At 37.9% G+C, this 27,579-nt stretch overlaps 1 protein-coding gene across 1 annotated transcript; it reads left to right on the plus strand.

Annotated features, from left to right (window-relative positions):
• The first annotated feature begins 70 nt into the window (after positions 1-70).
• FBXO30 (F-box protein 30) lies at positions 71-16,802 on the plus strand. The gene is made up of 4 exons (XM_005420072.3): positions 71-141; positions 4,150-4,254; positions 10,955-13,052; positions 13,891-16,802. Exons 3-4 carry the CDS (start codon positions 10,971-10,973, stop codon positions 14,092-14,094), a joined length of 2,286 nt encoding a protein of 761 aa, XP_005420129.1. The 5' UTR covers positions 71-141; positions 4,150-4,254; positions 10,955-10,970; the 3' UTR covers positions 14,095-16,802.
• Positions 16,803-27,579: the final 10,777 nt, after the last annotated feature.

Genomic DNA, 27,579 nt, shown 5'->3' on the forward strand with positions numbered 1-27,579 from the left:
GCCGTGCTGGCAGCGCTGTCGGGGTGTCGCGATTGCACGTGGGAAGGGCGTAGGGCCGGGGTCTGCCTGGGGCTGTGAGACCGCGGTCGGAGAGTCGCCTTTCGGCGTGAACGGAGGGAGAAGAGAGCAAATAGTCCAGAGGTATTGCTGAAATCCTTCCCTAATCCCCCGTGTGTGTGTTATTTCGAGTAGATGTGCTCAGACCGTGCAAGAGGTGGTGTTTTCTCTCTTCTCTCTGTCCCTTTTTTTAATGGCAGTTTTTTGACGTGCGGTGGAGCCTTTGTTTCCCTCCTTGAAGAAGGTAACGAGGGTTGTGTGCTTGTACTCCTGTAACCCCACGGGTCGGGAATCAGAAGCGTACAGGGAGATGACAGCGGCTTGTTGAACGGCTCGCGTCTTGGAACGGTTGTGTGGCCTCACTTCCAAAAGTTCTAGCGTCGCTGTTGTTCGCAGCAGGTCTTCCAAATTCTTAAGGGAAATAACCCGTGGGCTGGAGAGGTGGCTTTTTTTTGTTCTGTAAAACTCTACTGGGATTTGGCTGAGGAGCTTTTCATAATCCTTGCTTCCCTTTCACTGACTGTGTTGTTAATAATGCCAGAGAAGTGTTTGTTAGCATACTAGTCCAAACCCAGTGCCCCTGAAGTAACAGCCTCACCTTGCTTGTGCTAGCCTCACCTTGCTTGAGGCAAGATATCTCCTTTGCTTTCTCTAGAATTGGTGTGGATGGTTAAGTCCTTCACCTGGAAACCTGCTGCCTTCTGCTTCACCTTGGTGTGATACACCTTAACTGGTGCTGTGATTTGGGGGGTTAAGGTGCATGCATCCGGTTTGAGGAGGATGTCAGTTATCTATGGCTTTCTTCCCTGCACCCTTCTCCCAGAAGTACAGAAAATATTAGAAAAACTTTGTTGGTAAGCACGTCGAGTACCTGGAATACTGAAAAATGCACTGGCAGCTTTACTCTGTATGCATGTAAATATCTACGTGGACTTTCTCCATAGTGGTCAAGTTTCGTCAGGAGAAGAAATAGATTAGAGAAAGTGAATTGGGATTGTATTGCAAGCTGAGACTTTTTGTGGGGTCTCTTCTCTCATTTGCTTCCAAAGTTAGAAGGTGTTAGAAAACAGGAGAAACCCAGCAGGATGGGCAAAAGCTATGCAAAAGCAGTGGTTTTACTCTGCTGCCTGAAAATTCTTTCTTTTTGCACAAAATTCTGCATTTATGCAATTGACTTCTTAAATTCGGGTTATATTTCCCTTGCCTTCTACTTCAAAGTTGGAAGTCTAATGGGCAAAATAAGTGATGTGTTTAACAAGCAGTATCTGGTTGGAAAGCTTCTGGACAAGATTTCTGCTTGTTTTTGTACAGCCAGGTTTTTAGGTCGTGAGAAGTGTCTACAGCAGAGGGTGTAGTCTACAACTTTGTGAAGAAGAAAGCATATGGTTATTAGTCTTCAAATGAGTTCCTGTGGCTGCTGCAGATTTCAGCTGTGTAAGAAATCCCTGGTTTGCCTTCAATCCAATTGAGCTAAAAGGAGCAAAATTTTCCTCATATCTATAGACCTGTTTCTTTGGTGGACTCTGTCTAAAAGGAGGCATATGCTGTTTGCCTCTGGCAATGAGATCCAGTGGAATAAAGATGGGAGTGGGGCATGATGTTTAGTCATCACTGTACTGGTGACAATTTCCCTTCAGTTTCCTTATCTGCACAATGAGAATAAAGGTAATGTATCTGTTGGTGAGATGGTTAGATTGTATAAGGGGGGGGGGGGGTAAGTATTCCTGAACAGACCACAAAGAAACGAATATTTGCATTATTGATGGTTACAGAGAAATCTGTGTAAGCTGTCCTAAGTATCAGGGCACTGTCTAGTCTCAATATTGAATGAAGGAAAAAGACTGAAAAGTCTTGTAATATAAACTGGTCTGAAACAGGCCAGCAGAGTTAAAATGGCAGGGGAGCTCTAGATTCTGACTTACTTTGCAAGCTACTGTTTTTAATAGTTTCTGATGCGACACTTGGTGTCTTATTATAATCTTTCAGTAATCTTTTAATGCTGTTTGAAGCTTCAGGAGCCTGCAAACCCCTTCAGTCAATGCAACATCCAGTTGAGTAGATTGTGCTGTTCCTTACCAAATGTCCAACGTTGATCTGAGCTCTTAATATGAGATCACAATGAAAAAATGATAGGTCTAAACTTGAGAATGAGAGGCATGGTGAGGTAAGCTTCTGAGTGATATAGTTACAGCTGTTCATGTAAAACTTTAGGTAGTGGTTCAGGCTGAGTGTGATACCTGGTTCAGGCTTTGCTGCAGAGGTGCTGGTAGGTGGGGGCTGTTTTGGTGAAGTTCAGGCTTTTATTTGTCTATTTAGAAACATCTCTAGTACATCCTGTAGTTTTCCAAAAGTCCTGTTTACAGAGAAATTTGTTGGTGTGATAGATTCATTGCAAATAGGATCTTTATAGGACTGTGCTTTATTGGCAAAGCTTTAATGCTCTTACAAAACCTTGTTTTGTCTGAGTCACTGTTGTCACCAGATAAGGAATGTGTTTGGATAGGATCGTTCAGCTGGAGTCCTTTGGCAAAAAGAAATAGAATCAAGCCTGTTGACATTTGGAAAAGGTGGTCTAAATGATATTAGAGATAACAAATTGATGAATAATCAGATGTCCTAAAACCCTGTACGAACTTGTAGTGAAGATGCTCGTGTTTTCCAGTTCTTCATTCATGTTAGAAACATACTGAAAGAGCTGGTATAACATGCTCACTATGAGATATATTCCCAGTTTTCTATCATCAGCTGTTTGAGATAGGTGAGGTTTGGTTTAGACAATGGTTTTATTTAAAACTATCTTTTTTTTTACTGTTTTGTTGGTTTTAAAACCAAGCAGCTTGGAAGGGGGAAAAGTCTGACAGTTGCTGAAAAAAGTCCTTCATTTGATAAGAAATACCTGAAAATAGAATAAAGTTGTTAAAACTTTGTCTTATAGTATTGAATATTTTTGTTTTACTTCAAAGTTTTCAAAATATTTTGAGACAAACTCCCATCATTTCTACTGCAGTGTAATCTGAAGAGGTATCCTTGTGGGTATGTCTGTTAAATATTTTTGTGTACTATCTGTTTTGCTATATATTAGCCAAGCCATTGTCTACTACAAGGGTATATTTTTAACAGAGAACATAATATGGACAGAATACATGACATTGCACTTCAGTGTAGGATGTTGGAGAGAACTTGCTTTCATAGTCTTATTTGTTTTCTCATTTTGCTATGGGACCTGGTTAAACTTGTGTAGTAAGACCTGAAACAGTGTATTAATGAGATGTTTGGCCTGATTTCTGTAAGTATGCAGAGGTCAGGAATTCTTCGGCAGCAGCATGTATGAATTGAAATATTACGTAAGAAGGATTTATTTTTGGTTTCTTTTGGATGGTTAAAACTACCTACTGTAATACAGAATGCATTATTTTTTCCAGTAGTTCTGTTTCTGGTTACTGAGAAATGGCTTATTTTCTTTCCTGCTTTTTGGGAGGATTTGTGAGTTGGTATTGGCATAAGAATATCATTGTTCCTTTGGGCATATCACCTCAGTTTCACCTCTCTCAAGTTTTAGTGGTAATCCTTGGGAATGAAAGAATGGAAGAAGCATCTTGTTACAGTAAAAAGCTTTTTAATAGTAAGCAACTTGCTCAATAAGTTCCCATGTATGAAGACTGAAGATGGAAAAATTTTAACTAGCCTAAAATGCAGTTTATAAAAGAATCTAACCTTATTTATTTATTTTAGTTCTCCAGCTGTTGCAGTCTTTCATATGAGTTTAGGGGTTTTTTTCCTGAAGTAGTCAGAGCAGTGAATTAAGTGCAGTAGCTCAGAATAATAACTTTTAATAATTTCTTACAGCCTTAAAATATAATTAGGTTACCATCCAGTGTGACTAACAGCTAGCAATAAGCTAAAATGACAGAACTTAGGTTGTACTTGGGAAGTCTATTAAAAACTTGTTTATATTCCCATAAAATCTACAAAAAATTTCAGTGTTTGTAGCTCCAGACAGTGTAAGCCTAAAACCTTTTCAGGGGATTGTACATACATAAAGTAATGTCTACACCTGAAATGAAACCTTACTTCTGATCTCATTTCTTGCAGAATCTGCAGCAATCGAGGAGTCACACTGTGTTCAAGTTCAGAAGTGCTTTACACATGAAATCTACTGGCTCTGTTGCTGATTCTGCCCTGTCACCATCTCAACAGGTAGAGTGCTTTTGTGCCTGAGCCATGCAGCAAGTGTAGCTGTTCCTCGTGCAGTTGTCCTGTGTCCGTGTGTGCCCAAAGGCACATTGAGGTCTTTGGGTTTCTTCTCAGGGAAATCTGTCAAGGAAGCAAGAATGCATGGCAGATCTGTCACAAAAGTACTCTAAAGAAAAGCCTAGTAGTTTTGCTCTTGATTTTTAGCACTCGTTTAACAAGGATAGAAGAAAGTGTTCTGTCATTTCATCAGAGATTCTGTTCTGAAATGTAACAAAGCCAGGTGGAGGGTCCACTTCAGGTGGACAGGTGGAGGGTCCACTTCAGTCAAAGCAGCTCTTTTCCCCTTGTATTCTATTTTTTTTTTTGGCTGCAATGATTTGGGAGGAAGTAATTGCACTGTATTCTCTGAATGGTAGGAAGATGGTTTGCCACTAGGAAGAAAGGATATTTGGGGCAGGAGCAGACAGGGAAAAGTCTTCTTTTTAAGGTTGGCATAAAAAAGGTTGCAATTCCCTATAATTCTAGTGCTCATTATTTCTGCCGTAGTTAGAGATTTCTCTTTTTTTGGTCTGCTTTTTTTGTGAGGTGGATAGGTAACTTTGATTTATGCTTAAAAAAGCAGCTGGTATATATTCCTTCGATGTTAGACCACTAATAAAATTAGAATCTTTCCAGAAATATATGTCCCCCCTGCGGGTTTTTTTTCTTGTAGTAAAAAGCCATGTTTTAGTGTAACCTTTTTCTGTTTTAGTGTAACCTTTTTCTGTCTCTTTTGTATAATACATAATAATAGCTGTGGAGTATGATGGTAATGGTTGAAGTATCATCCTGCTTACATAGTAGTTTGGGCTTTAGTAATAGGAGCTCTTTTCATGTTTTCAGTGATTAACAATAAATTAATGTAAACTCATTCTAGTATGTTCAGTATGTGCAGTCACTACCAGCCAGGGAAGATGCTCTTGTCTTTGTTGTGGATGAATTTATGTTTGAGAATGCAATGAATACTCATCCATCCAACTGTTTTGAATATAGTTTTAGCTTCCCTGGTCTACTTTGTTGTAACAGAAATCAGGGTTGTCCTGATGATCTTAGGGGTAGAGGGTGGTAGTTAGTATTGTGTAAGGTTGAGAATTTAAGTTTGGCATCTGAAAGAGAAGCTCCTAACAGAAACCTGGGAAAAAAATGGAAGATATACAGCTGCCACTTCTGATGCCTTGGACTAGCTAGCATGAACAGAGGGTAGACAGAGTTAGAGAATAAAGTGAGTATTTATTAAAGGCCTTTAACAGATACACCTTGGGCAGTGCAGAAGCCTCACAGAGGCTATACCCAAGATGGATGATGGTCCTGAGTTTTTTGGGCCGATACAAGTGTAGTCTATTTGCATGTCAGGGGTTAATTGTCCGATTACAGCTTCAGGTGATGAAGTCATACTCCCCTAGTTTGCTCCCCCCCAAATTTACTTTTGTTTATACTTTTTGGGCCTGAGGCTGTGATGATCACCTTGGTTCTCAGGTCTGGAAGGATTGTTTTGTCAGGCCAAACTGTGATGAGGACTAACTAGCACTCAGAGTTATACACTAATGCAGTACAGGATATGAAAAGTATAAAAGCTAAAACTTAAGGCATCACTTCTGCAGTGTCCAAAACAAAAGGGAATTTTTTAGTATGGTTTGCATGTATTTGCTTGTGGGTGGATTTGGATGCTCCTGGGAGTTTAAACCTGTAGTACAGCTTGTGTGTCTCTAGTCTTCTACTTCCTTGAAGCAGTAGTTTAAGAATCTCTTGGTCTATTCAGTAGAATTTGATAGAAGAGTCTTAAAGGTAGTTGAGCTTTATAGGTTTCATGAATAATAGGGGGCTGTGTAATGGAGGGGTCCAATAGCAGTAATGGTTGCTGTGATTTCCTGTCTTATTGGCCCCAAAGTATTCATATAGGAGTGAGTGAGCAAGCAGGCTTTGGGGTTGATAATGCTAAGTACAGTTTTTGTGGTATAGAAGAAAGTGAGAGCTCACACTTGCAGCTGAAGCATTGTGCATGTCTGAAACCCTTATTATGCTATTTTAATGTTTGTGTTACAACAGCAACTGGAAATCACGTGGCTGTAGCAGCTGGAATTTTAATCCTTTTAATTATGACAGATTTTCAAAGCATGTTCTGGCTGATTTAGTCAGCTGACTGTATAGTATGTACAATAACATCAAGTGATGGCACAAATTCTGAGAGCAGTGGTCACCTCACTGGAACGGGATGTATTTTTAGGTTTCTCTGCTAGTAACAGTCAAGTGTATGTACTTCAGCACCCTGAACTGAAGGAACTGAAGCTGGTTGCTGACACTACACTATCAGAAAAGGACAGCTGTTCGTTCTTGCTGTAGTCATTGATCTGACATTGTCTTCTGACCAGATTGTGACAAGGAACACGGTGGGATATAAACTCTGTCAATATTATTGGTGTTTTAACAACAGGTATTTTTCTTTATGTCAGCGATGACATTCTTTGTTAGCCCTTTCAATTTGCTGTATTAGAGGAAATAAAAGGACTTGTTACCTCCAGCGAGAATTTTCTTTATCTCCCCTTTACCCAACAGGTTTTTTCTTTACAAAGCAGTATTTGGGAAGAGGGTGGTTCTTGTTCTCAGTATAGTACTAATGATATATTGGTCCTGGTTCTTCAATGGGAAATTATTCATATGTGAATGCTCTTAATCTATGAATGAAAGAGGTGCTAAGTTCTGCGATTTACAAAGTTAGCTTGCAAAATAGAGTGAGTCACGGCCATTTGCTGATTAATCAGTGTGCTAATTCTTGACGTCTTATCTATTTATTTTACCAGTTTGATAGGGTCATTTGTTTTTTTTCCCTTGGACTTAATTTGCAATTTAAGAATTTAATTATATCAGAAGCCTAAAGTAGTTCAAGCAGTCCAGGAACTCATGACTGCCTAAAACAGCTGTTGAGTTTGAAGCTCAAGTATTAAAATTAAAAATGCATAAAAGGACCTTTAATGTATTTTAAAGAGACTTTGTAGTAGCTTATAAATAAAATGCAACATTCTGACTAAATTGAAGTTTTGCAGGAGGTACTGAGGAGTTAAGGCTTGTAAGCAGAACACAGAATTTTAGTGAATGTTCTGCTGATGGTCTACTGATGTCTGAAGATATTTTAAATTATGTTTAGAAAATGAGCCAAAGGATTTGAATCTTAAGATAAATGGCAATTAATATCAAGCTTCTTGGTGACCAGTAAAATACTTATTTATAGAAACTGTGAGAAGAAGTTACTTCAGCTATTTAATCGATTTTGTGCATAACTGTTTCTTGATAAAACCAATGTGAAGCATCTGTAATAGAACAAATTAGCATCTAGCTATTGATAGGACTTGGGATTTTAGTGTCAGCTTTGGCTTTCACACACTATCTGTTAGTGATATTTGATGTTTTCACCAGATTTTGTTTCCTTCTTACTTTGAAAGGTCATCTGCTTATATGAAATAATTAAGTTTTGATGAATATTGGCTTATGAGTGAAAGGAGTTCAGGAGCCTGAGAAAAGCCAGTATCATTGTGCAACTCAAGTTTCACAATCTGACTTGTAAAGACCAAGATAGTGTGCTGGGGAGGAGGATGTTTTACCGTCTTAATAGAATGTTCTGTGTAAGCTCAGGCTATTTAAAGATACTATTTACTGATGGTTGACTAATTTAGGGTATGTCTCCAGAAACGGTGCAGACAAACACCAGCTCAGTTTGACTGTTCTGAGATGCTGCATGTGGGCCAGCTTTGGTCTAGAAGCAGTAGAATTGTGCTGTTTTTCCAACATAATTCACATATGTCCCCTTTCTGGGTTGAGTGAAAGTGGCTCATCCACCTTGCCCAAAATCAGTGAAATTTTGGCCCAAATTGCTGTCATGCAACACATCCTGGCATGATCTGATGGTGTTGATGTGAAATTCCCACTGAAGTGTCGCAGTCAGTATGGAATGGGCTACAGGCAGCCATGAGGCTCTGGAAAGGACGTGTGTGTCTGCACTGCTCCACACACTGGGTTGTGCCCAGCATGGAGCCATGTGGCAGCAGCACCCAGGGCAGCCCCTCGCTGCTGTGGAGGAACACGCCTCTTCCTGTGGGTGTCCTGTGAGTCTTGACAGCACTACCCCTGGGCTGCTGTCAGACTGTACCCAGCTTTTCCACCCTGTGGGAAAGGGCATTGGTAGCTCATGACATGAGTGCCCTCTTTTCACCTGGGGTACTGTCAAGTGGATGGTGAAGCTGCTCGATAGGGTGAGAGCATCCATAACCCCCACAGTGAGGCAGAGGTCATCTTGGGTGCCCGTATGGGCAGGTGAGACCTGTGCAGCTGAGCCCAGTTAGCAATACACTGTCCCATCCTAAGAGTCGTTGGTACTCCTGCCCTGAACACACCCACATGCTGCTCTCCCAGGGGCTCGCTTCTGGCCAGCTCGAAGTCAGCAGGCTGTTGCTTTATGGGAGCAGGACTCTGTTTAGATAGATGAAGTAGGGGCTGGGCTCTCTAAAGGCCCTCCCTGGCATTATAAACTAGCAATTGTCTTTTTCAGTGCTATTTCCATTTTGTCTTCCTTTAAAATACACACATAACTTGAGAGCTTCCTTTTGATCTCTGTTCACCTGTTGACTTGAGGAGAAGTTGTTTGGTTTCAGTACTGATGGAAATTTCTGAGATTTTTTTGGGTCTAGCAACAGGCCACAGTATTTGGCAAGAATTACTCAGAGAGGGCTTTGCTGGAAGTACTAAAATTATCTTCAGAGAAGTCAAATAATTTTTTCATTCTTTACTGAACATGTTTAATCTCTTTGTAGTAAATGCTATCTGATTTAATTTGCAAGTCAAAAGCAGGTTGTGTGCCAGAGATGCTTGCAAAAATGTTGAACAAGTCAGTCACTGAGTCCAGTGACTGATACGCTTGACAATTTATTTGAAACTTACTGTTACTCAGTATATAAATGCCAAGGTATGGTGGGAGAAATTCAGCTGTGTTTTGCCTGCTAAGTGTAACACATATGCCTTTTTGTTAAAAGTGTTCAGGAGAGTGGGTGGCTAAAATATTTAAGTTATCCAAATTACGAAGCACGGGGGGTTGAGGACTGATTGCTACTTAAAGTTGGCATGAATTTCAAAGCATTATAAAAGAATACAAGTGAGTGAGGTGTCACATATATTTCTGTTTAAATGCTTTAAATTATTTAAGGTGGAGTGTCTAAAAGGCACTTTCGTTTCCTTTTGCCTTCAGTTTCAAGGCAAGCAGTTTTCCTTTTATAGTTTAGAGTAATTGTAATTTAGGAAGGTTTAATGCATTAAACCTGAAGTGTTTAGTCTAAAGACAATGCATGAGAGCACTTGTTAGCAGAATAAGGAACCATTTTTATTAATCTTAAATTCTTTGAGCATTTTATTTCTCAAGATAATTGCTAGAGGGAGAGGAGTAAGGAAAAGATGGAATGAACAATGTATTTTTGAGATTTGGCTCTGTACAAGTCATTCACTGATACCTCTGAACTTTAATCCCTACTGATATTCCTTCTGAGAGGGAGTTTGTAAGAGCATAGGGAAGAGCTTCGTAACTTGTGTGGGCCTGCACTCCAGCTGGGGAGCAGTTCCAGACTTTCTCAAAGTATGATACAAAGACACAAAGTTTACTCTTCTTTTTTTTCTTTGTTTTTTGTTTATTTTTCCACAACAAAGAATTGAATTTTTTGTTGGTGTCAGTGTGTTGTTGTAGATTTCACTATGGATGTATATGTATTTTGATTTTTATTGCTGTTTGGCCTTGTTATGCAGAGTTGTTGATATCCTGACACTTTGAATTGCTGGTATTGTAATCAGGGTGGCCATGGGATGCATTAAAAATTACCTTTTTTGGGTTGAAGTGGACATATAGATAGGACTATGTAGGCAACTGAAGTTTTATGTAAATGTTTGCAGTCAAATAAAAGGACTTATTTAATATGTAGTGTAATTATGTTGTATTATTTGCTACCCTTGTACAACAACTACTGTAGAAAATAAAGGGAGGGGCTATAGGCTTTAGATGAAGAAAAAGAGTGAAGAGCTGTTGTAAAGGACTGCAGTCTGTCAGAAGCAGGGAGTGGGGAGAGGATGGGACATGGTATGGAATTGAGATGCTCGCTGGAGGCTGCAGATTGCGTTAAACAGAATTGCAAGAAGAGGGTGTCAGCGGCTTAGGTGGTAGCAGGCAGTCTGGGAAACAGATTGCCTCTGTTTAATTTAGAGAATTGGACATGAGGGTGAATCTGGTTTCCTTTATTTTGTCTCTGTACTCTGTGCAATTGTATCATTTATAATTGTTGTTGGCTGTATAGTCAAAGGTCATGCTTTGTTTCTCATGGAGCGATCTTTTTGCAATGAGCAGGGAAAAGGGGCTGCTCCACAGTGAATGATTCTACAACATCTTTACTGAAGTTGCATTTATTAGACCTGGTAAATAAATGCATAGACTATGTTCTGGGCTCTGGTACAAACGTCTGTCTATTTTTAATTTTCAGCTTAACTTTTAAGCACCAGTTCTTTGAAATAAGGTGTTACATACTCGTTTTCTTAAAATATCTACTGATCAAGCATGCAAAACTACAAACAGTAGCTAGTAAATATTAACAATATTGAGTTAACATTCTATGCTGTTGTCTCCTTTCTCTTTACTCAGAATTGGATTTACAGTCATGGAGGGACATCAGCAACACTTGCACTGTGTGAACTGCATCAGCCGTCGTTGTATGACCAGACCAGAGCCGGGCATTTCCTGTGATTTGATTGGCTGCCCCTTGGTTTGTGGAGCAGTTTTTCACTCATGTAAAGCTGAGGAACATCGCATGCTATGTCCACTTGAAAGAGTGCCTTGTTTGAATAGTGGCTTTGGATGTCCCTTCATAGTAGCCCGAAACAAAATTGCTGATCATCTAGAAGTTTGTCCTGCAAGCGTGGTATGTTGTACCATGGAGTGGAATAGATGGCCAGTCAGTTATGCTGACCGAAAATCTTACGAAAACCTGAGTAAAGATGTCGATGAAGTGGAGCAGCTAGATATGGCTTTAGCTCTTCAAGACCAGCGCATGTTATTAGAATCACTTAAAGTAGCAACTATGATGTCAAAAGCAGGTGATCAAATACCAGAATCCAGAGAGCAAACCTCTGTCAAATCAAGTGCCCCTGATACAGTGCATACCAACGGTTTGATGCCTGTAGATGAAGAGTCCTATGGTGCACTTTATCAAGCTACTGTAGAAACAACGAGAAGTTTAGCCGCTGCTCTGGATATCCTGAACACTGCTACAAGGGACATTGGTATGTTAAGTTCAAACCTCTGCATTTCACCACATGAAATGAAAGAAGATCCCAAGATTAAAGAACAAGCTTCTAGTGGCATTATTCAGGATAAAAAGTCTGACTCTGAAAATCCAGATGAAGACGATGTAGGAGCAGTTGGGGGAATTAACTTTGATAGCCTGAGTCAAAATTCACAAATGGAGCAAAATGGTTCTTGTGATATTTGTTATGATGTAGTGCAAAGCCATGACTTAAATCTAAACCTCAGTAACTCCTCACTTTTGTGTAATGGTTTTCATGTAGAAAATGTAGAAAATGAATATTCAAAGGTGTTGGACCACAGTGAAGATCTTGGTGTATCTAACTCAAAACCGTCCAGTGTAGCAAATGGTGAATGTACTACATCTCACGATGACGAAGCATTAGAGTCTTGCAGCTCCTGCCCTGTAACAGCACAAGTTGAAGTAATACCAGCTGATCACTTAGTTAATGGCAGTGCTAATCATGTGCTACTTCCCCATAATGCTAATGAAGAAGAAATATTAGAGAGACAAGTGGAGCAAGAAAGATTGAGAAACATAGATGCATTTTCACTTTTACGGCATCGATCGTACAGATTCCTTGTTAACCATTATTGGTCAACACCAAAAGAAGACAAAGCTGTTGATACATCAGATTTGGAGATAACAGAAGATCCTATGGGTCTTCAGGGAATTGATCTAATCACTGCAGCTCTGTTGTTTTGCCTAGGAGATTCTCCCGGAGGTAGGGGGATATCGGAAAGTCGCGCTGTCGATGTGTATCACGTTGACTTTGGGACCCAGACATTTTCTCTCCCATCTGCTATATTGGCCACAAATACAATGGTGGGGGAAATAGCTTCAGCTTCTGCATGTGATCATGCCAACCCACAGCTCTCAAACCCAAGTCCATTCCAGACCCTTGGATTGGATTTGGTATTGGAATATGTGGCTAGATACCAAACAAAACAACGTTCAATGTTTACATTTGTTTGTGGACAGTTGTTTAGAAGGAACGAATTTTCGTCGCATTTTAAGAATGTGCATGGAGACATTCATGCTGGCCTTAATGGCTGGATGGAGCAGAGGTGCCCTTTGGCATATTATGGGTGCACATATTCTCAACGAAGGTTTTGCCCTTCAACGCAAGGGGCAAAAATTATTCATGACCGCCACTTACGGTCATTTGGAGTTCAGCCTTGTATATCCACAGTATTAGTAGAACCAGCAAAAAGCTGCTTAATTGGACTACACAATGACCATCTGAGTAGTCTACCTTTTGAGGTGCTGCAGCACATTGCTAGTTTTCTAGATGGCTTTAGTTTATGTCAGCTTTCAAGAGTGTCACGTTTAATGAGAGATGTGTGTGGAAGCTTGCTTCAAGCACGTGGAATGGTGATACTGCTTTGGGAGAAGAGAAAGTGCCCAGAAGGAAGTTCTTGGCAGGTAAAAGAAAAGGTAAGTTACTATTTTTTTTTTATTTTGAAGGTGAAAGGGAATGTATTATATTGGTCCTGTTTCTGGTTTTTCTCTTAATATTATGTCTGTTAGTACTGGATTTTGGTATAATAACCTTTCAAGAAAGAGATTGTTGTAAAGAAAAAGTGAAAATTGCTGCGGGTTGTCTCAGTCTTCTCCACACTTGGAGAAATAGAAGTAGAGTCTGTATAGTTTTTGCTGGATATAAGTAAATTAGCTTTTTTTCCAATATTTTAAAATGTTAAAAGATTACTTCATGATTTAAGATCAATATTTCACAGAAGTGGGAAAGCTGCCTACAAGTTTGCTTTTCTTTCCTGTATAGTGTTTACAGCAATTTTTATTTTCAAGCCTGTTGAGATTGTATCTTTTGCCTTGGTACTGAATGCCTTAAATATTGCAATAATTTAAAACCTTTGGATGACCTTTATGTAATGCAGTTTTTACCATTCTCCCCACCCCAAACTGCAAAGTATTTGCAGCACTCATTTGGAGTTGCACAAGTTGATAAGAAACAAACTATTGTGGCTGGTCTTAAAATACCTTGTAATTTAACTTCCAATTGTATCTATTTTGTGGACACAAAAAATATTGCCTATGTTTCTTCCCAGTGTTCAGAGTTGTCTTGGAGTCTGAATCAGCCTGGGACAAACAGTACTAAGTTCTGTATAGTGTATTTTTGTCATGTTGATTTTTAGTATGAGTTAATTGACAACATTACCTGAGTAACTAAGTTCTGTAGCACAAGCATGTGATTTCCTGCTCTGAGTTCAGGCATCTTGAAACACTGTGAGCCTAAGTGCAGCTTATTTCCTAGGTCTGGCGCTTCAGTACAGCCTTTTGTACTGTGAACGAGTGGAAGTTTGCTGACATCGTGAGCATGGCTGACCACTTGAAGAAGTGTAGCTACAACGCCGTGGAGAGAAGAGAGGAGGCTGTGCCGCTGCCATGCATGTGTGTGACGCGAGAGCTCACCAAGGAGGGACGCTCGCTGCGCTCTGTTTTGAAGCCAGTACTTTAAGTACTGCAGCCACTCCAATTGCACATACACTCAAGCACCTGATATAACCTCGGTAATATTACGAGACACTTTATTAATGTACTAAAGATACTTTCTAGCTAAATCTACTCTGTCACTGTGTATATAAGGTTTGAAGTGACATTTATTTTTTATAATACTGTTTAGCTGGAAAGTAATGAAAGTTGCCTTAACGTTTGAAAAATTCGGAACTTGCTGGACAGGGTAGTTTTATCTAACTTATGTAATTTAAGAACAAAATCCTAAGGTGTGTTTTCTGATTCACTGGTGCCCATGTAGCTGTTGACTGATAACATTTCAAAAATGGCCTCTAAATGGTATCCACATTTGGATAGGAAACACTGAATTGTAGTGAGAGAAAAGTCCTGTCCAAATCCTGTACCTTCTGTGTCTGGTCTTTTTTTTTTTCTAAACAAATTATAATCCAAATATTTGAAAGATAAGGAAGAATTGAGAACTTTATAATAGATGTCTCAAACACAGCTTTTAAGCACATCTTTTCTCATTAAATCAGTGTTCTACTGCTCTTCCTAGTTAACAGGTGATCTAGGATCAGCTTTTTTTTAAAAGAAAGGTTTTTTAGGAATGGTATAAGTGAACTCAGATTTACAACAGCTTAATTTTTAGTACAACTTTGTTTTGACATGTCAACAATTGCTATTTCTTCTTCTGAACTCTTAACAAGTTGTTTTACTTCTGGGAGCAAAACTTTTAGAGCTAAAACCATGGAATACTAGTTTTTACTCTCACACCTACAATGATATCAATGTCAAATGTTCAGAATTTTTTTCTTGTCCTGCAATTGGCTGAGGATTAAATTGCTTGAGCAGTCAGAAATTCAAAGTATGTGATGAACAGTTACAAATTTATAGTGCAGCTAATGAAAGGGCTTTACTTGTTCTGTGATATTGTAACATATATTGTCTCCTTTTCTGTTAATTTGTCTATAAAAATGCTGCTTTTTTAAGGAGCATTTTAAATTACTGGTATGTATAGCAAATGTATCATCTTCATAAGATGAGACATGATTTGTTAATTGTATAAGGCATATCAGAAATGTTATGTTAATCCACATTTGTTAAACCAATAACTCCAATTCGCTTCCAGTCTTCTGTAAGAAAAGATCTTACAAAGTGTTTGTGAGCAGAGAATACATGCTATGAAAAATGGCCTGGTATAGCAAAACTTTAATAACTTGAACTGACTTTCCAACTTGTTTGTATTACTGTCAGTGTCTCTAGCCTGTTGCACTTAGCAACTGTGCCACAAAACTAAAACAGAAACAGACCAGAGCTTGGAACAATGAAATACAGTGTGTATTTCCATTATAGGAAAAAAAAAAAAGAGATTAGTAAGGAGGAGATGTTTACAAAAATGGCTAAATTTATTACTTGTAATTTCTGTACCGGACACTTGTTTATGGCTAATCTGGCTGCAGTTCACAGCTTTGGTATCTGTGCATTTCCCATTCTGGATTCAGTCCAGCTAAACATTCACTGCCTTTTTTTCTATTCAGAGTGCTACAGGTGCTCAGAAAAAAAAACCCCAAAAACAGTGCCATGAGTTGAAATTATAAGAACTCAAATAGAAGCTTTGCCTGGATCTTCAAACTGCATATTCTCATTCCACAACTTCTCTTCTTTGTTGTGTAAAGAGAAAAAAGGAGTAAACCCTCTACAGAAGTTAGCAACATTTGCAGTAATTCTTAACTGTTACCACACTTATCTGGAAAGGAGAATCTAGATTCAAGTACAGATCTGACTATACCAACTGGGTTTTAGGTAGGAATCTTACACCCCCAGTCTGGTTCCTTGAATGCATTGAAATGCTCATTACCCACAGATTCTTCAGTACAAGGCAGGAGATGACTTTCATCAGTTCTTGTCTTTCAGCTCTAATGGCTCCTTGCTGCTGCTCTCCAGTGTTTAAAAGTAGTTGTGTGACTGGAAGGATCCTGAAAATTGGGGAGATAATGCTCGCATTTATGGCTAAATCTACTTCAAAACATCTGTATTGGGTATTTTTTAGTGAGCAATGTGGTGGTTTTGGTACTCTGCATTCTTTGTAACTCCCCAGAACCCTGATAAGTACAGTAGGCAGGCACGTGTCTTGGTGCTTATGAAAAGGAGTTAGAGGAACTGGTGTTAGAGCCTCGCTTGTAGCACAGTGCAGAACTGCATTTAAAGTACCATCAGTTGTTGATCTATTAAAATGAACTTTTAAAGTACTCTTTTTAAGAAATAACACTATTTCTCAATACATGCACTTTTATTTTCAAATGTAGATACAGGCTTTTTTGTTAAATTAGTTTATTTTTTATGAGAATCCAGAGCTATTAAAATATCAATGTTGTAAACAACATATCTGCCTTGTAAACTGCTCCAAATGCAGAAATACAGTATACTTAGGATAAAACTTTTTTTTACACTGCTATGCAGTTTGTAAAACATCTGTGGTGTATAGTCAGTCTATCAAAATGTGACCTGTTCACATTTGCCCTTGAATTTTAAAAATGTCATATCCCTTTCCTGGTACATGTTCCGTACAGCATACATAGACAGCTGTTCAGTCTTTCTTTTACTTGATACCACATTGCTACTTTGTTTAAGATGTTATGTTTTCAATCATTATGCAATTTTTTTTTCAATGTCTGTTGAAATCTTAATAAAACTTTTCGAGTTTCTCTTTTAGTATGATTGTATTTTCTTTAAAGTTCATCCCCAGCCTTTGGGGGTTCAAGCATGGTACTCAGTGTCTGCCTATAGGATTCCAGTAAGTACTCCAAAACTAAAGATACATATGGGAAACTATTTGCAAACATTCAAACATTGCATAATTTGGAAATTATTAATATTTATACACATTTCAGTATGAAGATTGGTCATTTATTTTCATATTATCTACCCATTTCTATTGCTTTGGTCTATTATGCAGCATAGATTCCCTTTCACAATTAAAGATTTGAGTACATAACATTAAAGACACATTGTAGCTTGTAGGTTTGTTTGAACTTATTTTTCTGAATAATAAAGTGGAAATTATCTGATCAATATGATATGCTGCTGGTTTGCAAAGAACATTTTCAGTGTGTTGTTTCATGAGTAAAGCTTCTTCTAGAAAGTTGTAGGTTAGAATAGTACAGAAACTAAATTTAGGGTGTTTAGATAATGGTTGTATTTCAGACTACTTATAGAATGGCAAAATATAAAACATCATTAAAATAGAAGACTGCTCAGAAATTGACGTTTTGCCCTGACATTTGCTAATACTGGCATACTAATAGTCTTTACAAATAAAAGTGGTACCCATACTGCGCTAAGTTCAATCTTAAAAACTTGTGCCTATTTCACTTTTTAGACAGACCATATTTTGGTTTTCTCTCTCCATAACTGGATTAGATATTCTGCTGTGTAAGGAAATATTTTTCTTTAACTTTCCTGATGCTTAAAGTATTGTAGGGAGTTTGCCCATATGTTTTAGGTTGCTTTTCTGAGATGACTACTGCTAAACTTCATCTGTACTGCATGTAATTTTCTAAAATGAGATTTAAGTTCAGTGGACAGTTCAATGCCTGCTGTAATATCAGATTTAAATTCCTTTCATCAGAATGTCTGTTCAGACAGCTTTGATCATCTTCAGATGAGCAGAACCTTTTTGTTTACAGCACTGAGAAAAAAGTAGTAATCGGATAGGATTAATAAAAAGTTATGGCATATAAAGCAGAGCTTGAAGAATGGGAGTCTCATACTGTGATTTTTGGCATGTGGTGAATATTTAAGCAATAATCCAAACTGGAGAGGGAAACTGAATGAAGAGATAGAATAACTCAGGCATCAAGTCCCAGCATATACAGACTTTGCTGAGAGACTGTGTGAGAATGCTGGGAGTTTGACTTGTACATGCTGCAGCTGTGTTTCAGTGGCCATTTATCAGTTTTTCCATAATAGCGGGAGTTATTCTGCTACTACTTGTGCGTTAATGTGCTTTAGTTGTAAACTGTCTCCAAGCACTGGTTGCATTCCTGAATCAAATATTAGTTAAGTTGAATGCAGTCCTCACTACTGAATGCAAGGTATGTATTTGATGTGGATTCTACATGCTGGTGGTATCAGAGGCAGTATTTGGTAAGAATAATAGAAAAGTAAGGTCCTTCAGAGACAGAGAATCCATCTACTTGGTTTTTATTGATATTTGCCAGAAAAAGCAACCAAAATGTGTTAGGGAATTCAAGGAGTAAGACTGATAGCATTCAGTATAGCTTGCTAATAACCTGGTAGTCAAGAAAACATTATTAATCATCATTAGATGCAGTATGATGGCAAAAATCCACACCTCTGCCATTTTGACAGACTAAATTCTGTGATACATGCAGCAGTTCATATACAGCCTCCTTACAGCCTCAGGTAGTAGGAAAAAAAACATATACAGAGTTTAAGTGCAAAATATAGGAAAGCTAGAATTTCATTAATTTGTACAGTGGATCAGGAAAATGTGATTTTTGCCTTGAGGATATTTCAGTGTTCTGGTTCTTGGTTTCGTCCTAAACTGGGCTGACATTTAGATATTTATCTAAATCATTATATGAACAAGCTGCAGGAAAACAGTAGTAGGAAAAGATGAAATGACCTCACAAAATTGTTTCAGTTTCATAATGTCATAATGTCATATTGAACCGAGAATCTTACAAGATGTTAAAGGAACTGAAAAAAGAGATTGATATATGCTTTTAATTTAACATCTGACATTTTTTTCAACCTAATCTATGTTTTCAAGTATGTAACAGCAGAGCTACTTTCAATTTTATTGTGATTTAAATGGAGGCAATTGTGCTAGTAAAATGAAAGTTGGGCTGGCATTAGTATTCATAGCACAGGGGTAGGCTGCAGGACAAAACTAATCTGATTATGTGACTGGTTAACAAATGAACAATCAACGACCTGGTATGAACCTACATTGGACTTTGTTCAGAAGTGTTAATGTTTGATTGTTATGTGTTGTGTAATCTTCTGAATATTGTTTTCTCTTTAGTATTTTAATTATATAGTTGTGTTCCAGGTGTGATTCCGGAGGCCTTTGCAGCAAACAGGAAATAGTGTGCTGCTTAAAGAGATTTGAACCTTGGTTAAGGTAAAGTACTAGTGCTATGAACTGTGACAGCTGTTTATGAGCATCAGCTGTCTGGAGTTTCATGTCATTGTGTATTTGAAGAGGAAGGGATGACTGGATGCTGTGTTGCCTAAGCAAGGTGGCTTTACTTACAAGCAAGATGTTTATAAGGTACAGCACTGGGCATGTGTTTTTTAATATACAGAAGGGTAGGATATTCTTGAATTAACAATGCCGTAAGACTAATGAGTAGATGGGATTGCATACAACAAAAATTGCTTCCATATTTTGTGATAAAACAGATTCTATCCAAGTGACCTGCATCTTTGACATCAGTTAAATGGAGTTGTAGCTTGTAATCATATTTTTCAGCTGATGGCCTTGTGGATACACACAGAAGTCTTTATATTAAAGGTTAGAACCAAACGAACCAAGAAAAAGACCCCACACCAAAAAGAAACCTATCCCAACAACTGCAAAAATCCTCAGGGATATATTTTTTTAATGTGTAAACAGTGTTGATTCATGGTTGTTAGGAGAACCTGGGAAATAAATAGAAAACTTAGTTTCCATATTTTGTTCAAATGAAGTCTCCTGCATGTAGACAATCAAGTGCATCTTTTTAATGAAAACCAAAGCCAAAACAAAACACATTTACAAAAGCGGTGTGATTGGCAATGTGACTTTTCTACTGTTCTTTTGATCTTCAGGTGAAACTTTAATGATCCCAGATTTGCTAATTTTACTATTCAGAGGGAGGAAGCTCTGTGAGAAGAGACTGAACATTTAAGAAACTGTGAAAAGCACTTATGTAGCAGCTGTGAGAGAAGAGTGACAAAAACGTGAGAGAAACAGCCCTGCAGACACAAAGGGTTAGGGGCAGGAGGTCCCTGATGTGGGAACAGATTTCCCTGCAACCTGTGGAAAAGACCACGGTAACTCAGCTCATTCCTCTAGCCCATGGAGGACTGCAGAGACATGTATCAGCTCTGCAGCCAGTGAAGGACCTCATGTGGGTGCAGGTGGATCTACTTTGAGGGAAGCTGTGGGCTGTGGAAAGCTCCCACGGGAGCAGGCTTCTGGCAGGAGATTCCACCCATGGAAGGGAGTCTATGCAGGGCAGGTTTTGTGGCTACTGCATTAACTAGACTAGTCCCAGAATAACAACAGAAACCTGTGTGAATTAGTTACCTTGTGTAGAGGTGTGGTAAATAAGGTTGGCCAGAACATCCATAGATGAAATAAACTGTAAGTAAGAAATCATTGAAATAGGTAGAGAATGTGGAATAATTTATGTTTTTGACAGCTAAGGTAAATTGTAACTGGTCTTTAATTTTGCTCTGACCATGCATATGCTCTCAGCAAAAGTGGGTTAAAATCCACTTCTCTAAAGGTAGGTCACAGCCTGCCTTTGGAACATTCTGTTTGAACTCTAAGCCACTCTTGGTTGACAGCAATTGAACAACTTACTGTTGACTATGGTACTTAGTGAGAACAACACATGGAGTAAATGAATATTCCCTGGCAGCTGTGGTGACCTAGCAGAGGTTGGGGAAAAGTTAACAAGTGGCCAACTGATGCATGCCATGTGGCTTCAGATCTCAAGCAAAGTACCTGATGGTCGCATGAAGATCATATGAGCATGTTTTTCTTCCATATTTTGACCAGGTTAGAGTGACTGCTTTCATCCATGGTGGTAAAGTTTTAGAGTTGTGCTCAAGCTGAAACTATCATGAGGATCATTATCTGGGAAAAAAAAGTCACTATTTATTTCTATATGGATCATATAGTTCTAGTCACATTTAAATGAAGTGAGATGCTAAAGCTATGACTATAGTAATTCTTTGAAATCCATGTAGAGTTAATTTTATGCTTAGTTGGATCAATACATCAAATGAATTGGTTTCTGTCTCCTTGAATTTATGCAGGTAGTAATGTTTGAACAAAGATGTGCTACAGCAAAGCAAATATTAATAAATGCAGAATAATAAATGCAGAATAAAACCACTCATTCTCTAGTGGTATAGACATAAACCTTACCAAAGCTTAGGAAAGACTACCAGTAACTACCAGATGGATTTATTATGTACATAACGACTTTTCACAGATTTTGAGTGCTTTTGGTCTCAGTAGAACAATCTGAAGTTTGTTATCTTATGTGTTACACATATTCATGGCATAGACATTTGTACATGTTCACATTCTGTCATATGACAACACTATTACTAAATTTACATAAAGAGGTGTTTGTGGGGAAATGAGTGGATTCATTTGACTTCCATACAATTTTCACACTGTTCTAATCTGGGTCATGTGGGTTGCTGCTTAAAATACATCTCAGTTCTAAACCAAAGACTCTCCAGATCTGAAATAACCCCTTCCAGGTAATAGTGTGCCATTCATCCATCACTCTAGTCCATTGCCATGAAACATTTCAGTAGCTTTCCCTTTTATAGATCTCTAGTCAATGACTTGTCCCTAAAAAATAAAAGGCTGTTATATTTGCAAGCATTTCTGAATGGTAGAGAATTGCAGTTTTCAAAAAATGTATATAGTACCCAAATTGCTGAAGTTTAATAATCCGCTTTACATTTTGAGCTGATTTTTTGTGAGCTTTAATGAAATCCACAGAACTTTGCAAAAAACACGGCTGAGGGAAGCAGTAGGAAAAGGATCAGTCTCTCTTGGTGTCTGCATAGTTCAGACAGGGAAGAGCTTCTTTTCAATATTTCCTTTTTCCTTAATTTCTGTAGTTTTCTTGGCATTGTTCAAAAAATAATAATATCCCACTGTCTATTCCTATTGAGACACTTACTCCACAGTCATACTAGTGTAAATTATGTATGTAAAAGACCATTTTTTTGCATAGCTTTATAAACTGCAGTTGTATTTTCATAAAGTTTTAAGTTAAAATTTCCACCATGTTAAATACCCATAGCTTCAAATAGATGGTCTGAAAGCACAGAAAATGAAATATGTGTTTTCAGAGGTACATAATCCTTTATGTGGTAATAAAGTCAAAGGAGGGTATGGATTTATTTGTTACCTCTCATGAAGTCTTAACTTTCCACTTCCAAAAAAGAATGGTTTTGCTAGAGTCACTTTGAATCTTTCTACTAGCAAATGAAGGCACTGACAGTGCTTTTTATTTCATGCTTTTTAAATACGAAGAGAGAAAAACCTACCTTGTGAGTAGGTTTTTTTGCAAAGTGTTAAACACTAACCTACCTGTTAGTAGTGTTTAACACTTTGCAAAAAACGTGGCTGAACCTCATTTGAGTAAGATTGGTTTAACTTTCCCTACAAAGACATGGAGCCAAAATGATACGAATACTGATTTGTCTCTCTCCTTAAAAATATAAAAAGGAAAAGCATTAGAAGGTAGATATAATTGAGTTATTACAACACAATATACCACCTTGGCTCAGTTACTTTTGGAGGCAGATAATGATGGGCTCAGCTCTTGCAGTGTTAGATCTAAAAATGTCTAAGTCTCATGCTTGTTCAGCATAGGATCCTTCTGGAATCAAATAGTGATACTGCTGTGCTGCAGATGGTTGTTTTGTATAGATGTGGATAGTCTGTGATTGCCACCTCTCCTGCAGAACTTGGCTTTGAGCATGCTGTAGCAAGGATTGTTCCACTGGTCACACATGGCAACAGGCTTGATTTTTTTTTTTTTTTAATTGATGCTGATAACTTGCCAGACTAAACTTCCAACCCACAGGAGGATGGCTGATGGAGACAAACAAGTATCTGCAGTGACTAAAGGAGGATGAAGATCAACATGCAAATATTAAATGTTTCTTTTGTGCGCATAATCATTCTTTAGGAATAGCATTGAAGGAAACCCTGTCAATTAGTTTAGCTTATGATTTTATATTGATAGAATTTATGTCATTTGAAAGCAGTGTGTGTACAGCTGAAAGTGAGGTAGTTCAGAAAGCAAAGGTAAGAAAAGTGCTCTGTTATTCTTGGAACCCACAGTCAGCACCTCCTCAGGTAATACACTCATGTTCTGGTGAGGAGGAACCGTGCAATAACGCTGATCAAATTCACAATGCCAGAAGTGATACTGTCAAAATTTCTGATTATGGAAGCAACAGATTGAGTTAGCACACCACAGTCTTTGCAAAATGCTGAAGGATAATTTGTTTGATGTGTCATTTAATACAGCTCAGGGTAGTGAACACTAACAATATCATTGATCATAAAGGTAAAGTTATTTTATTTGCATATTCATACTTGCAGTCAAAGTGAAAATGCAGAGCTTAATAGTTGCTTTCAGTTTAAATCACTTAAAATGTGGATGCTTCCAAAGGAAATCTAATAGTGGCATATCAAGTGCTTCACTGTGCTACCCCTGTCAATGCAGTCTGGCCATCATGCCAGTCTAACAGCTCTATTAGCTTTGCCTTTTCCTCCTTTGAAATATTTTAGCCATTGTGATAACTGTATTTGGTAATAAATTTAAATTACTCATAAATGTGTGCAGTGTAAAAAACCCGTTCTTTAAATAAGTTTATGTTCTTGAGAACTTGGAACATGATATTCTACTACATGCTACAAAGAATTGTTAGTTGGCTGACAGGAACTCAAAAGTGCTTGAAATTTGCATGGAACTAGCTCCAACAATTCCTAGATAAATAGATTTTTAAAAACTCCCATTTCATTGTTTTATGGACAGGAACCTAAAAAGTGAGAGATCAGATCAGGATTTATTCACAGACAAGGAATTTGCTATCAAGCAAAAACTAATTCTGATAATTTAAGATTCCACTTACCTGGAATTTGAGGTAATGAGTGTAATACTTGAGAAATATGCAATTTTGGCCAAATTAATGCCTGGTATTAATATATGAATCTGTTACCTTTTCTGTTTAGATTTCTCTCAGAATAGGAAAGGCATTTGGCAACAATATTTTATATAGCACTAAGCCTTAATGATCTTAGCTTGAGAATTTATGCTTATGGAAAAGTGCAGATTAGTGAATGTATAAAAGTAAACCAAGAAGGAATCTCTAAAAATTAGAGCTCAGTGCTATTTTTCAGTAAAATTAAAGCCACTTTAGAGGGCACAGGTGTAAGAAGCTTCAGACAGCTTGCATTATAGTTTCATGCAGTAAGTATAAAAAGTAAGCACTGAGAAAGATCATGTCATTTGAAAATTCAAGTATTCTTATAGCTGTTCAAGACAATGTATGTGTAATTCCAGTGTAACTCTACACAGAGAATATTTGAAGTGTCTGCTGTACTTCCGCATGACGGATCTGGTTTTGGGCTGATCTTCATTATTCTTTCAAACAGGTGAAGAAAAACCAAGTGATCAGCTGCTGACTTAGGGGCCAGGTACAGCTCAGCTGAGGTTTCTGTGGCATTACCTGGAGAGATGGCTGTGCTAATGGGGAGGCATCTGTGTGAGAACTTGAGCTCAAGTGGAAACGGGTTACTATGGTACACAGCAACATACACATGCCAAATTAAGTAGCAGGAGTCCCCTGTCTATGATCTAGTCTGCAAAGTATGTCATACACATCTCCTGGTTCTTGGCTGCAAGCTGTTGCCATGGCCTGTGGAAGGTTGCTAAGTTGCAGGCTGTTTACACTCTCATTCTAGACTGCAATTCCTATTTCCCAGAGTTTCTTTATATCTGGATGAAAGTAGTACTTGTTTCTTAGCAAGGATTATTTGTGTGCCAGGTAAGTGAATTTAGGGAAGCTTGCCAAAACAGCCAAAATTAAGATTCTTTAAAATAAAGAGATGTGCAGTGGAAAATTCAGTAAATACATGAAACCAGAAAGATAAGCAGCAGCAACGTGTTGTATTCATGCAATGATACAGCAACAGATTCATATATGGATAGAAGATAAGAGTGTGAGATACTCTGTATGCAGTTATATACACTTGAGCATTAAATCTCTGTTTTATTAGATTTAGCTGATGATATAACTTCTTAATTTTTGTATGTGGCGGGACTGTTGGATAGGGAACAGGGTGCTTTCTGATTTTCTTTTTTTATTTCTGCTGCCATTTTTCCTAGACCTTAAAAATCATGTGTTGATCTAAAGATAACATCTGGATTTGGTTTTTGATCCAGTTTCAGTCTAAGAAAAAGGCTTTTAAGTTGTTTTTACTTTTTTAGTATTATTGGAAAAATAAATTTATTGGTAAGGTCAGTCACCCGTAAGTTTGATTTTTTGTACTATGAAGAGCATATAATAACCACCAAGAATTGTATATTTAAATGAATAATTGTTTCTGTTCCCTTTTCTGATATAGGGCCATGGCTTGAAGGATAATGTCCTTAATATCCTTCAGTTTGTGTTTGCTTAATTTTTTAAAAAACATCAAAGGTTTCCCTTTACTGTTCCAATCAGCTTTTGTTCCAGAGCTGTTTAATCATTATACAGTAAAATGGTTCTATTTCTGACTTACCTAAAATCTAGTTGGACTTGTCAGCAAGACTTCCATTTTTTAGGCTGTTTATTAAATTCCAGTCAGCTTTGGAGCTAGACACCTATTGCTTAAGCACATATTGAGAAGGAAGTTCTCTTGTCAAAGAGACTTGGGTGAAAGAATAGTTAAAGTTCCTTTCCCATGGTTGCTTTTTTCACCTTTTTCTCCACATCTAATGCTGGGTGTGACTTCCTGAAATGTTGCTGGTCATACATAAAACAATTGCAATTAAAAGGTCTGCATAATGAAAAGTAAGCAATTAAATTTTTCTTAAAATGACCCCAGGAGTATAATATACAGGAACTTTCTATCAATCAGTAATTTGCTGGGGATCCCACAAACACTGAAACCCTGCACAGGTACAGAGGGTGCATTAGACTGGAGCAGAGCTATTAGGATCTGTGAGCACTGGCTTTTGAAAGTGGAAGAATTATTTAAGTCTCCCCAGAAAAAAGGCAGGCACATTGTTCTACTTAAAAATTAATGTCCTGTTATAGCACATAAGTTTTGGGTCAGATTGCATTCTCCTAACTGAATATGAAATAGTTTTGCTATTCCATACAGTCACATATTAGTTTTAACACTGTCATGTTTCTAAACAGCCTAAACACTTCTTTTTTCCCTTAAGTAGACATTTTAATTAGAAACTTGATATAACATTGGTGGTAAAAGGCTTACAAAATGAAGCTTACGATGAGTTAATACTGTTATGATTACTGCTACATACTGTTTTTCACTCAAGAAGTTCCATGTACTTTGATCTCCAAGTAAGCCCTTGCCCTCTCTCATCCCTCTGGGCCTGGCAGAAGAGCCATTTTCCTGCTAGGGCTGCCAGAACTCTGGATTGGGTTGGGTCACAGCATCCCAGTGCAAATGCACCACAGATGACATGAAGCATCCCTCCAAAAACTGTGTGGCTCATCCTGGGCAGGAAAGAAGCCATGTGGTGGACTAGTCTGCAATATTTGTTAATTTCTGGACATTGGTGAGGCTGATTGGACATCCTGAAAGGGCCCTCTGCTGAAATATGTTGGGACTTTTTCCAGCTCCCAAGGCACAGGAGGCTGGGGAGGATGCAGACGGCTTAACTGGATGTTGAAAAAAGAAACCTACCAGATCAGTTATTCCTGTATGTATTTCTGTAGTGTTTACTGTAATGTTATTGCATATTTATACTGCCAAGTTGCTTCTAAGAACAACAAACTTTTTTTTAAAACATGCTACACAAACCCCCATGCAAAAGTGGAAACCATCTCCCGTCGTGTCCCATCTATTGTTGCAGAATAATTTTCCAACACAGTTCCTGAAATGGTCAGTCCTGACAGAACTTCTGCATAAAAGGTTGCTTCTAGCAATAAGCAGCTAAAATAGTCCATGCAGTTATCGCTGCTCTGACACAGCTCAACATGAAAAATTATGGCTAGCAGTGCTTATCTGTTAACAAATTCTTTTAATTCTTAGTCTTCTTTCAGTCTTCAGTCTATAAAGGTATTACTTAGGTGCTGTATTGCCAAATTAGAAGTATTGGTGAGAGCATTAGTTCATAGTTCTATCAGAATTAATATGAGAGGGACAGTTAGAATTCCATTACAAGGTCTGGGTCCATAGATTGATTAGTTTAGATTAATCAACATAATCAATTTTCACTTAAACCATGGTCTTAAATTATTTGCACTAGAATAGGGTTTCTTTTATATTTAGCTCAATCTCTTTGAAGAAATACAGGCTGTCTAAATTTTACAGGAATGAACATTTTACCCAAATCACTAATACATCTAAATCAGCTTATCACATAATATAAATGTTTGTCTTTTTACAAGCAAGACTGTGTACCATGTGCTGCCTTTCTCTTTTCTATAATTAGCAGAAACATTTGGGAATAGCAATAACACTTCCTCTGTATCT

Source organism: Geospiza fortis, unplaced genomic scaffold, assembly GCF_000277835.1.
Source record: "Geospiza fortis unplaced genomic scaffold, GeoFor_1.0 scaffold162, whole genome shotgun sequence".
In the NCBI taxonomy this organism is placed as follows: domain Eukaryota; kingdom Metazoa; phylum Chordata; class Aves; order Passeriformes; family Thraupidae; genus Geospiza; species Geospiza fortis.

What these genes read in the sequence shown, in the direction of transcription:
- FBXO30 (XM_005420072.3), top strand. Translation starts at nt 10,971, where the DNA reads ATGGAGGGACATCAGCAACACTTGCACTGTGTGAACTGCATCAGCCGT. An exon ending in CTTGGCAGGTAAAAGAAAAG is followed by an intron (nt 13,053 to 13,890) that starts GTAAGTTACTAT and finishes CTTATTTCCTAG; the next exon opens with GTCTGGCGCTTCAGTACAGC.